The 12072-nt window shown below is 52.5% G+C and overlaps 1 protein-coding gene across 1 annotated transcript in view; it reads left to right on the top strand.

Moving 5' to 3' along the window:
* The window catches only part of VWF (von Willebrand factor), a 110333-nt gene that overhangs the window by 22784 nt on the left and 75477 nt on the right, over positions 1–12072 (top strand). Inside the window, exons 7-10 of the mRNA XM_058655802.1 lie at positions 3996–4212; positions 6080–6202; positions 6896–7007; positions 7380–7426. Of these exons, the coding sequence (XP_058511785.1) occupies positions 3996–4212; positions 6080–6202; positions 6896–7007; positions 7380–7426 (499 nt within the window). The remainder of the gene's footprint in view (positions 1–3995; positions 4213–6079; positions 6203–6895; positions 7008–7379; positions 7427–12072) is intronic.

The following is a 12072-nucleotide window of genomic DNA, read 5'->3' as shown; positions in this document are numbered from 1 at the left end:
GGAGCTGGGCACTGCATCTAGGTCTGTTATGTGGGTGTAGGAACCTTGTGACTTAGGGCATCACCTGCTGCCTCCTGGGACCCTTGTCCTGTCTGCATCACAGCAGGTTCTTAGGGAGACTGAGGAAAAAGAGGAAGAGGAGGAGGGGGAGGACCTAAGAGGAGGAGGCTTGGTCAGGCTTGTTTCAACAACCGGTTTTGCAGCCCAGGGAGAGAGAATTCAGTCAAGCAAGGAAAGCAGTACCCCTCTTAAAGGCACCACACCTGTGACATGGGGGAACCAAGGCTCCCAGTTGAGGTTTGCTAGAGACAAACCCTGCTCATACTGTGACCGGTGCATTCCAATCCTTCACTGGGGGAATTGCTTTCAGAAAGTTGTAGGGCCCCCCGGCACGAGCAGAGTATCTCAGCCTCCTTGGGGAGAACTTGGTTAGGTTTTTAAGGTGACCAGGATTATCGTTATCTGTTGAGGGAAGCTGAGGTTACTCACTAGGGTGAGCCATGTCCCCGAGGGCAGACCTCCCATTAGGAAGCTTTTCCTGGCAGGTGTGGGATGGGGAAGTCACCCCTAAGTTGGGACCAAGTCTTCAGACTGCCAGGTTAAACATACCCTATGGAAACATGTGGCTCAGGTAGAAGTGACAGCGCCCTGAGGACTGGAGGGTGCTGTGGCTTCCTCTTGGTTGTGGGTATGATCACTTGGCTTGATCCAGTGCAGCTCCTGCCTCTTGCAGGGGAATGGAGAAGACAGCATAGCCTGGAACATTTCTGTCCTCCATCACAGGTACTCAGAGAGTTCCTGATCCCAGCAGTGTAGGGGAAAGAGGGGAGTTGGTTAGGAAGGCCTTCCTGGAATAGGTGGTGTGGACTAGGGGTAGCAAGAGGGACATCTCCTTGGGCCCAAGTTCGCTTGCTCTCTAGTGTATTTTTTGTGCAACAGATGAAAGGTTGAGGGTGTCACTAGCAATGGGTACACTGCAGAGTGGGGAGGGAGGAGACATGACAGGTGTGGGTTGGGTCAGGTCCCTGCCTTGCTGCCTTTCCGATGGGCTAGAACCTTGCCCTTTAAGCTGGAGTGGGACCCAGTCAGGTTTGCACGGCACAAGGCTGGCTCATGCTTAGTGCATGTGTCCAACATGAGTGTAGAGCCTTGATGCTGTCTTAGACTTATCTCTGTTCTGTGAAGCTGGCTTGGCCTGGCAGGGCTGCCCGTGGGAAATAGGGAAGCTAGGGGTGGCCCAGAGAGCTAGTTGGGCTGCTGTGCCACCTTGGGAGGGAGCAGTAGCTGTGGAGGCTGGCACACTGCTGGATTTCTGACCAGCTCTCAGATTGAGCAATGCTGGCAGGCTTGAGGTCAAGGCAGGGCTACCCAGAGAAAAGATGGGAGGAGCAGGTGGGAGGACAGATTTCACCTTTTGTTTCTGTGCAGAGAGAAACCCTAGCCAGGTTTCAGTTTGTGTGACGTGTGACGTGTGACGGAGGCCACAGGAATTGTCCTAAGAAGGGAGGGGCTGTTTCTGCAGAAATCCTCTCCCATGCTGCAGCAAATAATGAAAAACACCTTCCTCCTCCTCCTCCTCCTCCTCCTCCTTGCGCTCACTGCAGAACAGGTCATTCCCTTCCTGTTTCACTGCCTCTAGGAACACAGACTGCTCCAGTTCACCCTTTAAATGCAGTGCTTCCATTTAGAAACGGTTGTGTTTTTTCCCTTTCCATTGTAAAAGCTCTGAGTCCTTTTGCTAACTGCTGGCTTCCAGTGGGAGTGAAGGGGCAGGTGTGTGTTACACTTGGGGTACCCGTCTCCCCTGTTGGCTGGGCCTGGCTTGAGTCTTTGCATCTCTGCTTCCACTCCGACTTCCTGCTAATGTGCACCTTGGAGAGGCTGCAGGGGATGCCCCAAGTCCTTGGGTTCCTACCACCTGTTGGGGAGATTCCACTGGAGCTCCTGGATGCTGGTTTTGACCTGTCCCAACCCTGGCTGGGAGAGACATTTGGGGAATGAGCCAGCAGATGGAAGAGCTCTGTCTGCTTTTCTAATGAATTTGCCTTTTTTAAAAAATTTGCATATTTTTTATTGGAAAGGCAGATTTACAGAAAAGAAAGACACAGAGAGGAAGATCTTCCATCCACTGGTTTACTTCCCAGATAATCATAACAGCTGGAGCTGAGCTGATCCAAAACGGAGCACCTCCTCTGGGTCTCCTACGCAGATATAGGGTCCCAAGGCTTTGGACCATCCTCCTCTCTGTCCCCAGTCCACAAATAGGAAGCTGGATGGAAAGTGAAGCAGCTGGGACACAAACTGGCGCCCATATGGGATGCCAGTGCTTGGAGGGGGAGGACTAGCCAATTGAGCCATTGTGCCAGGCCCTAATGAATTCATTCTTCATAAATCAAATCACAAGTGGGAGAAGTGAAAGGGATCATTTTCGTGGATGATCCTATATCGTAAACTCTAGGACATTCTTGGTTCTAAGACATGCTTTTGTTCTGTGCATCGCCAAGTAAGGGCTGGCAGTGACAAGCTGATGGGACAGCAGCTGAGACACCCCTTGGGATGCCTGAGTCCTGCATCTGAGGGCCTGGGTTCGAGTCCCAGCCCTGCTTCTGGCTCCTGCTCTCTGTGAATGTGCACTCAGGCAGGCAGCAGGTGGTGGCTCAGGTGTCAGCTCATGACTCCCTGTGTGGCAGATCCGGATTGAATTCCCAGCTCTGGCCGCGGTGGGAGTCAGATGGATGGAAGCTCGCTCGCTCTCTCTCTTTCTCTCTCTCTCTCTCTCCCCGTCTGTCTGTGTCGCTTTGCCTTTCAAATAAATAAATACAGGCAAAAAGTATGATATCCACCTTAAGATACACTTCAGCTTCAGAGAAGTTGAACTGGAAAAAAAAAGGCTTTTGAAATTGTCAAAGCGGAGAAGGCAGCAACGTTTAGAAGTAAAACACACTGGCATGTTTAGGTTGAGGAAATTTGCAAAGTTTGTCCAAGAGCATTCCAACCTTGCCCTGTGTTATTAGGTTCAGGGTGTCCACAGGGGAACACGACTCCAAAACAGCCCTTGCCCTGCGTCTGGGACTTTTCGTGAGGTTCTGGTGTGTTGCTGCTGCTGCTGCTGGGAGCTGGGCCTGACTGGCCACAGCCGGCACCTGGGGAACCTCCAGGAAGACAAATCCCCAAACCCCAGCCTCCCGCTGCTGCTGACTTCGGGCCTCCGGGGGTGAGGCCCAGGGATACTTCACTCTTTTATTTATTTTTTTTTTAGGAATGATTTATTTATTTTTGTTTGAAATGCAGAGTTATAGAGAAACAAGGCGGGGGAGAGAGAGAGAAGGAGAGAGATTTCATATCCACTGGCTCATTCCCCAAATGACCGTGATGGCCAGAGCTGGGCTAGTCTGAAGCTAGGAGCCTAGAGCTTTATTCAGGTCTCCTACATGGGTGCAGGGGTCCAAGCACTTGGGCCAGCCTCTGCTGCTTTCCCGAAGCTTTTAGCAAGTGGGGGACTGGGGCAGCCAGGACTCAAACTGGCTGCCCTATAGACTTTCAGTACCATAGGCAGAGAGGTTAAATCTACTATACCATGGTGCCACCCACCCTCACCCCTTCATTTATAATGAAGAAGGTCAAGTTCAAGAGGGGGTGACTAGGTCAGTGCAAGCAGAGGTGAGTAGCATCACAGGGGACCTGGCTCCAGACCCTGTATTCTCTCTGTCCTTGCTCCTCTCACATGATGCTGCTGGCCACACCAGGCCAAGGGCCTGAGACGTGGCCCTTCCAGGATTGCTGTCTCCTTGGCCTTGGTCTTCTCCACAGAGCCTGAGCCCCCATGTTTCCTCTTCTTGACAGACACGGGCTGGCTGGATGCACCTTGTTAGGCACCCCCTCAGTGCCTGGCACTACCTGGGTCCTGGGGCATCATCCTTGGTTTTTCCATCAGGCCTACATCTCTGCAGTGCCGCCCTCAGCCAGTGCCATGCTGTGTGCCTCTCTTCTTGCAGGCCTTGTGGGATCAATGCCAGCTACTGAAGAGCTCCTCGGCCTTTGCCCGCTGCCACCCTCTGGTGGATCCCCAGCCTTTTGTGGCCCTGTGTGAGATGATGGCATGTGCCTGCACCCAGGGCCCGGCCTGCTCGTGCTCTGTCCTCTTGGAGTACGCCCGCACTTGTGCCCAGGAGGGCATGCTGCTGCATGGATGGCCCCACCAAAGCACGTGCCGTAAGTCTGATGCCTCTGCTGGGGCCGCCCGAGCTCTGCCACAGCTCCCCCCACTGCTCCCTCCCTCTGCCACCTGGTTCTGTAGATGCTGCCCTACAGAGGGAGTTGCCAGGGCTAGGAGTCCCATTCCTGCCTCTGTCCTCAAACCCTACCTCACCTTCGCCTCCGTGTCCCTTGACCTCTTAGGAAATTTATCCCGGGAACTCCCCGGATATTCTCTATTGCTGACTGAACTCCCTGTGGGTGCAATCCCCAATCTATGCATTCACCATCTGAATGGATAGGGAGTGGGGACTTAGCCAAACGCACTGCATGGTGATGCTTGAACTGCTGGCAGGCTTTTCTCCACATTAAACGGGCCTCCTTCCTGCAGGCGTGGTGCAGTCACTCCTTCCTTCTCAACTTCTGACCTCATCGGGTCCTCAGCTGTTGTCACCAGCCCTCAGTGACCTTGAGGAACTAGGGGCTCCTTTGATTACCTTGAGAGAAGCCTGTTGTCTCCCCAAGACCACATACAGATCAAAAGCTCTGTGGATGGGCGACCAGGCCGTGGTGATCGCACAGAGAATGCCAGCTGTCGATGACAGCAAAGCTGGCCAAATATTTGCATGTGTCTCACTGTGTGGCCAACGGCTTGTCAGCGAGGGCATGTTCTCTGCTGTGTGTGTGTTGGGGGCTGATGGAGAGTGGGGGTGCAAGGGAACAGCTGGCATCTCCTCTGTCAGGTGCCGGAGCTGCTCCTTGGGCTCCTGGAAGGCGAGGTGGGGGAGGCACTTGCTGGGTCTTGAGGTGGGTTCTCAGGCAGTGGCTGGATGAGAGGCTGGCCTTGGCCATGATGAGCCGAATCTAGTGATGGAGATTCAGGGAAATCCAGAGGTGATGAGGTCTACAGGTAATCCAAGTAGAAATCTAAGGGTTGTGCAAAAATGGAATTCCAAGTTGATTTTTTTTTTTTTTGCTGCAAAAGGTTTTGAATCGGTGCATCAGTTTTCTCTAATATACATTTTCCACGAACTTTTTTTTAAAGGTTAGTTTTTATTTCAAAGGCAAAGTTACAGAGAGAAGGAGGGAGAGAAAGAGAGCGAGCCTCAATTTACTGGTTCCCCAAATAGCAGTAATGGCTGAACCTGGGCTCATTCAAAACCAGGAGCCAGAAGTTTCTTCAGGGACTCTCACATGGTTGCAGAAGCCCAAGGACTCGAGCTGTTCTTAACTGCTTTCCCAGGCTGTAAGCAGGGTGCTGGGTCAGAAGTGGAGCAGCTGGGACATGAACAAGTGCCCATGTGGGTTGTCAGCACCATAGGCAGAGGCTTAGCCAACTGTAGCAGAGTGTCGGCCTCCGCACAGATGTTTTTGAAGATCCTTTTCATGCATGGATATCAGATTTTTTTTTGTTTTTGGCATCCATAGAAATGCATTTTTAATTCCACTTCAAATTTCCAGGTGCCCTTCTATGTACAGTATGGGGTGACCCTGGCAGGCAAGGTGGGCAGGAATGGGGTGTCCTCTGTGCTGAATGAGGCTTTTGGTTTCATGGGGTGAGGGGTCTCCAGAGGAGGACTGTGTGATGGAAGCCATTGCTGGTGTAACCTTGCTTGGTTCCATAAGGCCCTTACCAGCCTGAAGGGGTTTCAGTTGAAAAGAGCGGAATAATGCTGAGATGTTCATGGTGAGCAGGTGCTGGTGGCACCCCTTGCCCCAGCTGGAGTCTTAGCCAAGGCCATTTGGGAAGGGATAATGCTGATATGGTGATGGCCCTGGGAACCTGGAGGACAGGGCCAGGGGAGGTTAGGGCTTCCTGGCAGGGCTCATGGGATGCTGCAGAGTGGGCCGTGCCCTGGGAGACATCTCTGATGTTCATTTCCAGGCCCAGCTTGCCCTGCTGGCATGGAGTACAAGGAGTGTGTGTCGCCTTGCACCAGAACCTGCCAGAGCCTGCACATCCGGGAAGTGTGTCCGGAGCGGTGCGTGGACGGCTGCAGCTGCCCTGGTAATAAACTTCTCTTTCTATTCATTCAAGCCCAGACCTTGCCAGCGCCCTTGGCTTAGGGGAGCAGAATGAAGGCTGCTTGTGTTGGCCGAAATCAGAGGCCTTTTTATTTAGTGTTTTTTTTTTTTTTTTAAAGCCTCTATACGGGGCAATCAGGATAAGTCTTAATTTATGTTTTCCTGTTGGGCTGTAGTCACTGACGCTTGAGTGTTGGGAAACTGGGCCCCCAACAGGGGCAGTTGGGGGAGCTCCAGGCCCCTTCTGGGCTGTTGCTTTGAGTTCTCAGATAGGTACTGGGGGACTGGTCTGGGACAAAGGTCTTATAAATCCTTGTATTGCCCATCGGACCTTGGCTGAGAAGGGCTGGCCCATGGAAGTCTTTCTCAGAGATGTGAACGTTGATGGAGAATGCTGTGTAATGATAGTCCTGTGTGTTTTGACTTTTGGCTCCACCTATTGGAAGAATTGAAACAAAACTCTTGACTCTACCGGGAGATGGTTCATAAATAATTTTCCCACGCTCTCCAATCTGCCCAACATTGCAGGTGTGTGCAAGACCCATGTCAACCCTAAGTTCTTGGGGGCTCCTGGAGGAAGCCCTAAGCTCACACTGGTCCATGGTGGGTTCTGCAGTCGTGAGATGGGTTATGATGGTGATGATGCTGAAATCTGTCTTTTTGTCCTTGAATGCAGAGGGACAGGTCCTCGATGGAGAACGCTGTGTGGAGAGTGCCGAGTGTCCCTGTGTGCATTCGGGGAAGCGGTATCCTCCCGGGGCTTCCCTCACTCATGACTGCAACACCTGGTAATTGGGGCTGCCCAGCGGGCCCTGGAAAGGCTGCTCTCAGGGAAAGCAGCAAGTGGAGCAGGGGCTGGTCCTGGGCTGAGAGATGCTACTGGGAGGGATTGGAGCTGGGAGCAGGGTGACAGAGGTCAGCCACACCTCTGCTGTCCTTCCGGTCCATGTTGGAATGAATGGCCCTTAGGTACAGCAGGGAAGTTACTGTTTGGACTTCCTCATTCCATTTCCTGCTTCAGTGCACCCTAGGAGGCAGCAGTGGGTGTCCTGAGTACTTGGCAGGCACTGGGGTATCCAGTGTAGTGGTGGGGCCTGGCATCTGCCTGTGTCCCCTCAGGTTGCAGAACTCCCAGTGATCTGTGGCTTTTCCCTCTGCAGCATCTGCCGCAACAGCCAGTGGATCTGCAGCAATGAAGAATGCCCAGGTAGGGGGTCTGTCACACATGCCTGTTCCTTCCTGTGGTCCTTGGCACAGGTGGAATTCAGATATCTAACCACAGGGCTGCCCAGATTCCAGCTCTGCTCAGGGGAGAGGGAGGGCCTGCAACAGGAGAGAGAGAGAGAGAGAGAGAGAGAGAGGGAGAGAGAGAGAGAGAGGTGAGCACCTGGGCTGAGGTCCTCTCACATCATCGACTTGCTCAGAGGATTAAGGCTGCTGAGCCTTAAAACTTGTAGAGTCGTGACCAGCCAAACAAACAGAATGTCAATTACTTGGAAAATGAAGAGGAAGAAAGCAGAGTGGGGCACCCTTGAGGCTTGAAGTGAGCGTTTTAATGGACTTTCTGGAGTGTTTAATACAGATCATGGCCTAGTCCAAGAGCTAAGCGAACCAGGCTGCAAAGTGATTTGATCATTGCCCATGCCACCCTGGAAAATTTGCGGAGAAAAAATGGTGTTGCAGTCTCTGCCCTATGTTGTGTCCACTGCTCAGTCCCAACCTTACTCTATTGACTGCAAACATTGCCTGTTCAAAGCCCCTTGCCACCTCACCCTCTCCAAGACCCATGAGCCTTCTGCTTGGGTTCATCACAGGACGCTTGTGTGTGTAGGGCACTATGTAAGCACATTTGGTATGTCACTGTATGGCTATCATCCCTGGGGCAGGTGCATTTTATTCTCATCTGTTGAAGGAGAAAGAAACCCCAAGTGGTACAGTAACTTCCCAGAGCCACACAGCTGCTAAGAGGCAGAGCTGCACCCAAGCTCGCAGCTGCCTGAACTCAGCCCTGTCTCTGGCCTGTGTTAGACTCCGGTGGGCTGGGAGTGGGTTGTGCTTGAGTCATATTTGAGATCTGTGGATTCAAAACTTTAGAGTCTTATTTAGAGCGCTCTGGCAAACTTCTGGAATGAAGGGAAAGTTGGGAAAGTTCTAGAATGAGGTGGCAAGTGGTACTAAGGCTAGAATAGTTATTTTAGACCAAAAGTGGTCAACCAACTTGGATGATCTTTTGTGTAATCTTTGAGGAAAACATAAAGGACAAAAGGTTGTTCTTGAAAGTGGCATCTGGGAGAGGGAATTTAGCCCCACCTCCTGTATTCAAGTGCCTGGGCTCAGTAGGCAGCCCGACTTCTGGCTCCAGCTGCCTGAGCTGCAGGTGGTGGCTCGAGCAGCTGTCTCTGCCACCAAGTGGGAGACCTGCATTGAGTTCCCGGCTTTGCCAAGCTGCATTTCAGGAGTGGTTTAGTGCAGTTCTCTGCCACTCAAATAAATACATATCGATTGAAAAAGGGATATGACATCTGTGCCCCATTTGAACATAATTGCACTCATAAAAGGCCTAAGGAGACTTCTGAAATACACATGAAGTCAATCTGTGAAAAATAAAATATCTAAATAGTCAGCATTCCTTGTATGAAATCTGAGTTTCAGTGGATGGAATTAGGAATTCAGCTGACTGGTTTCTCCACCTATTCACCTACCCATCTGCCCACCACCTTGCCTATACTTACATTCATCTATCCGCTTATTTATCTTTTCAACCATCCATCCATCCATCCATCCATACCATCTATCCATCCATCCATCCAGTCATCCACTCATCCATCCAACTACTCTTTGAATACCCACAGTGTACAGATGAAATGAAATGGCCTTGAAATGGTCTATTGGGTGATTTGATATTTTACCAAGCAAGCCACTAAACTCCTTCTTCACTCTCCAACATCCCACTCCAATCCTCTTTTGAATTCTGGGGCTTAGCTGCTCACTACTGTCCACCAGCTCATCTCTACTCCAGTGCCCAGGTGCTTTTCTCCACCTCGCTATCCTGTGGTGCCAGGGCGATGCTTGCAGGTGTAGCGACTGATGGGGAAGGGAGGCGGGGAGGCACTAGGAGCGGATATGCTTAGCTTTGCTATAGTTTAGGCTCTTCTGTGTTTCTATGCTCTCTGGAGGCAGTGACCTCAGGAAACTTGGAAATAGATACCTGGATTTTAGTATCTAGAATGAGAGTGTTTTAGATGCCCAGTGCTGCGTAACAAATTGTCCCTAATGTAAGAAACAGCACACATCGTCTCATAATTTCTATGCATGAGGAAATCTGCCAGGAGTTTAGTTGGTTGCTCTTCTCCTGACTGTGGTCATGGTCTTATGTGCAGGCTTGAACAGAAAAGAAAGGGCTCACTTAAAGTTTTTGTTTACTTTTATTGAAAAGTCAGATATACAGAGCGTAACAGAGATAGAGGGGAAGATCTTCGGTCTGCTGATTCACTCCCTAAGTAAGGGAATGAAGCTCCCTTCGCAAGAGCTGGAGCTGAGCCAATCCAAATTTAGGAGCCAGGAGCTTCTTCCAGGTCTCCCATGCAGGTGCAGAGTACCAAGGCTTTGGGCCATCCTCAACTGCTTTCCAAAGGTCTTGGTTGACCTTGTACTCCTATAGAATGGATAATCTGTATGAATGGAGACTTGCTTGGCTCATGATTCTGGAGGCTGGGAAGCATTGAGCCTGGTGGCAGCGTCTGGGGAAGACCCCTGTGCTGTGTCACCCTAGGGCAGAAGGTGGACGTGCAGAGAAGGGCCCGCACTCCCTCTCCCTATCGCTAAGCCCCATCTTGCAGTAAGAGCGCTTAGCCACACGAGGGCTCTGCTCTGCTCACCTGGCTGTAGGTGCCACCTCCTGGAATCCACTTCACTGAGTTGGAGGTTTGCAGCAGCAGCAGGTCCTGGGGCCTTCTCGTGGCCTGACAGCAAAGCGAAATCACAAAGAGTAAGCAAACGAGGCAGCCACGGTGGAAGCACTGTCTTTTGAACACCAGATCTCCGAGGTAACATGCCATCCCTTCTGCTGTAACGTGATTGTGGGGAGCCAGGCAACAGGGGCAGTCCCCAGGCAAGGGGAGGGAGAGTCACCACCAGATGGGCGCACAGGAGGTGGCGGCCATGGCGTAGAGGAGGTAGGGAGACGGCTACTTGGAGGCTGAGCGTTGTGTAAGGGCAGCAGCCGAGAAAGTTCCAGGAGAGTGGAGGGGACCAGCAGGCTGGGCATCCTGGTGGCGCGGCCAAGACCTTCATCCCTCCCTGCACCCTTTGTGCTTACTGGCCAGAGACCCGGCAGCCTCAGGCAAGCTGTGACTTCCTCGTCGCCTGCAGACTCCCTATTCCACAACCCTGGGTTTCCCTGCTCTTCTGCAAGGCGCCAGTGGGCACTGCCGACTGGAACCCGTTCCTGCAATGACTGACGTCCTGGATAGGGAAGTCTAGGCTCTCAGGGGGACTGCGTGGGAAGTGGGCGGACGCCTTGTGGTATATTAGGCTAATCCTCTGTCTGCAGTCCTGGCATCCCAGATGGGCGCTGGTCTGAGTCCCGGCTGCTCAATCCAGTGCCCTGCTTATGGTCTGGGAAAGCATTGGAGGATGGCCCAAGTCCTTGAGCCTCTGTGCTCATGTGGGAGACCCAAAAGAAGCTCCTAACTTTGGATTGGCTCAGCTCCAGCCAGTGTGGTCTTTTAGGGAGATCTTCCTGTCCTCTCTCTGTAAAATCTGCCTTTGAAATAAAGTAAATGAATCTAAAAAAAATATGTTTGATTGGCATGTAGCACGTGGATGAAGTGCAGTGCAGTATTTTCACTATCCTTTACAAGTGTCTGTGATGGGCCAATTGTCTGTCCAAGTTTTCCTTTGCTGACTATCTGATCCTTCGAGGTGTCAGTGTGGGTGGAAGGAGGGCGCACAGGCTGTGTGGCGGCTGCTCCGTGGTCCCTGCCACACAAGCAGCTCAGCCACTCACTCCTGTGGGTCCCTGTGCTTGCGCTGTGCTGTGCCAAGTGTCATATTGGGATGTGTGAGCCCTGGAAGCTTGGGAGAACAAGGTGGGAGCCGGAAGTCAGATCGGAGCATGGGACGTTTGGCTTCCAAAAATTCACACACTTTCTCGTGAACCCCTCTTTCTCTGGGCGTTGTTCGGGAGAACAGAAGTGCTGTTCCTTACTCTGATAGGCATGATCCTGAGCAGACTGACAGGTTGGAGGAGGAAGTCCGCCCGTTGTATTGCAACAGGGTCAGGAACTTTGCCCCAGTGACCCCAGTTTGGAGAATGATGGTGTTCTCTGGGGTTGGAATACTAGCACATCTGCAACCAGCCGAGCTGGAAGACTCCTGCCCCTGGTTTGCTGTCTGTTCTGTTCTGGGTTCCGTGAGAGAGGGAGAGCTGGTCCACGTTACCCAGGGCACTGGGCAGAGGGACCCTCAGCAGCCACTTGGGGCTTCTCTGCTCTACCACCCGCCTGCAAGCTCACACCCGAGGCAGGACCACACTGGATCCCACGGTTAGCTGAGGCCCTAACCGTGCCTGTCTGTGCAAGTGTGGGTGTCCCCAGGTGGCAGATTGGGGGCAGGGTGCTGCTAAGGGACCCCCCCCGACAGATGAGCAGCTAGACTTGCCCTCCAACATCTGGCCCTGGAGGTGAGCCCAGGTTGGGGGTAGGGGGGTGGGGAAGCTGCTGCTGATGCCCTCAGGGGCACTTGACTAGGACCGCTGTGCAGGGGTGGGGTGTGCTAGCTTGGGGGTGGCCTAACGTCACAGGAGGGACCCCCCCTCTGGTGTCTGGATAGCCTTGGTGGCAAAGATGAGAG

Source organism: Ochotona princeps, chromosome 27 (assembly GCF_030435755.1).
Source record: "Ochotona princeps isolate mOchPri1 chromosome 27, mOchPri1.hap1, whole genome shotgun sequence".
NCBI lineage: Eukaryota > Metazoa > Chordata > Mammalia > Lagomorpha > Ochotonidae > Ochotona > Ochotona princeps.
The sequence above is the reverse complement of the archived record's forward strand: the minus strand, read 5'-3'. Positions and strand labels throughout refer to the sequence as shown.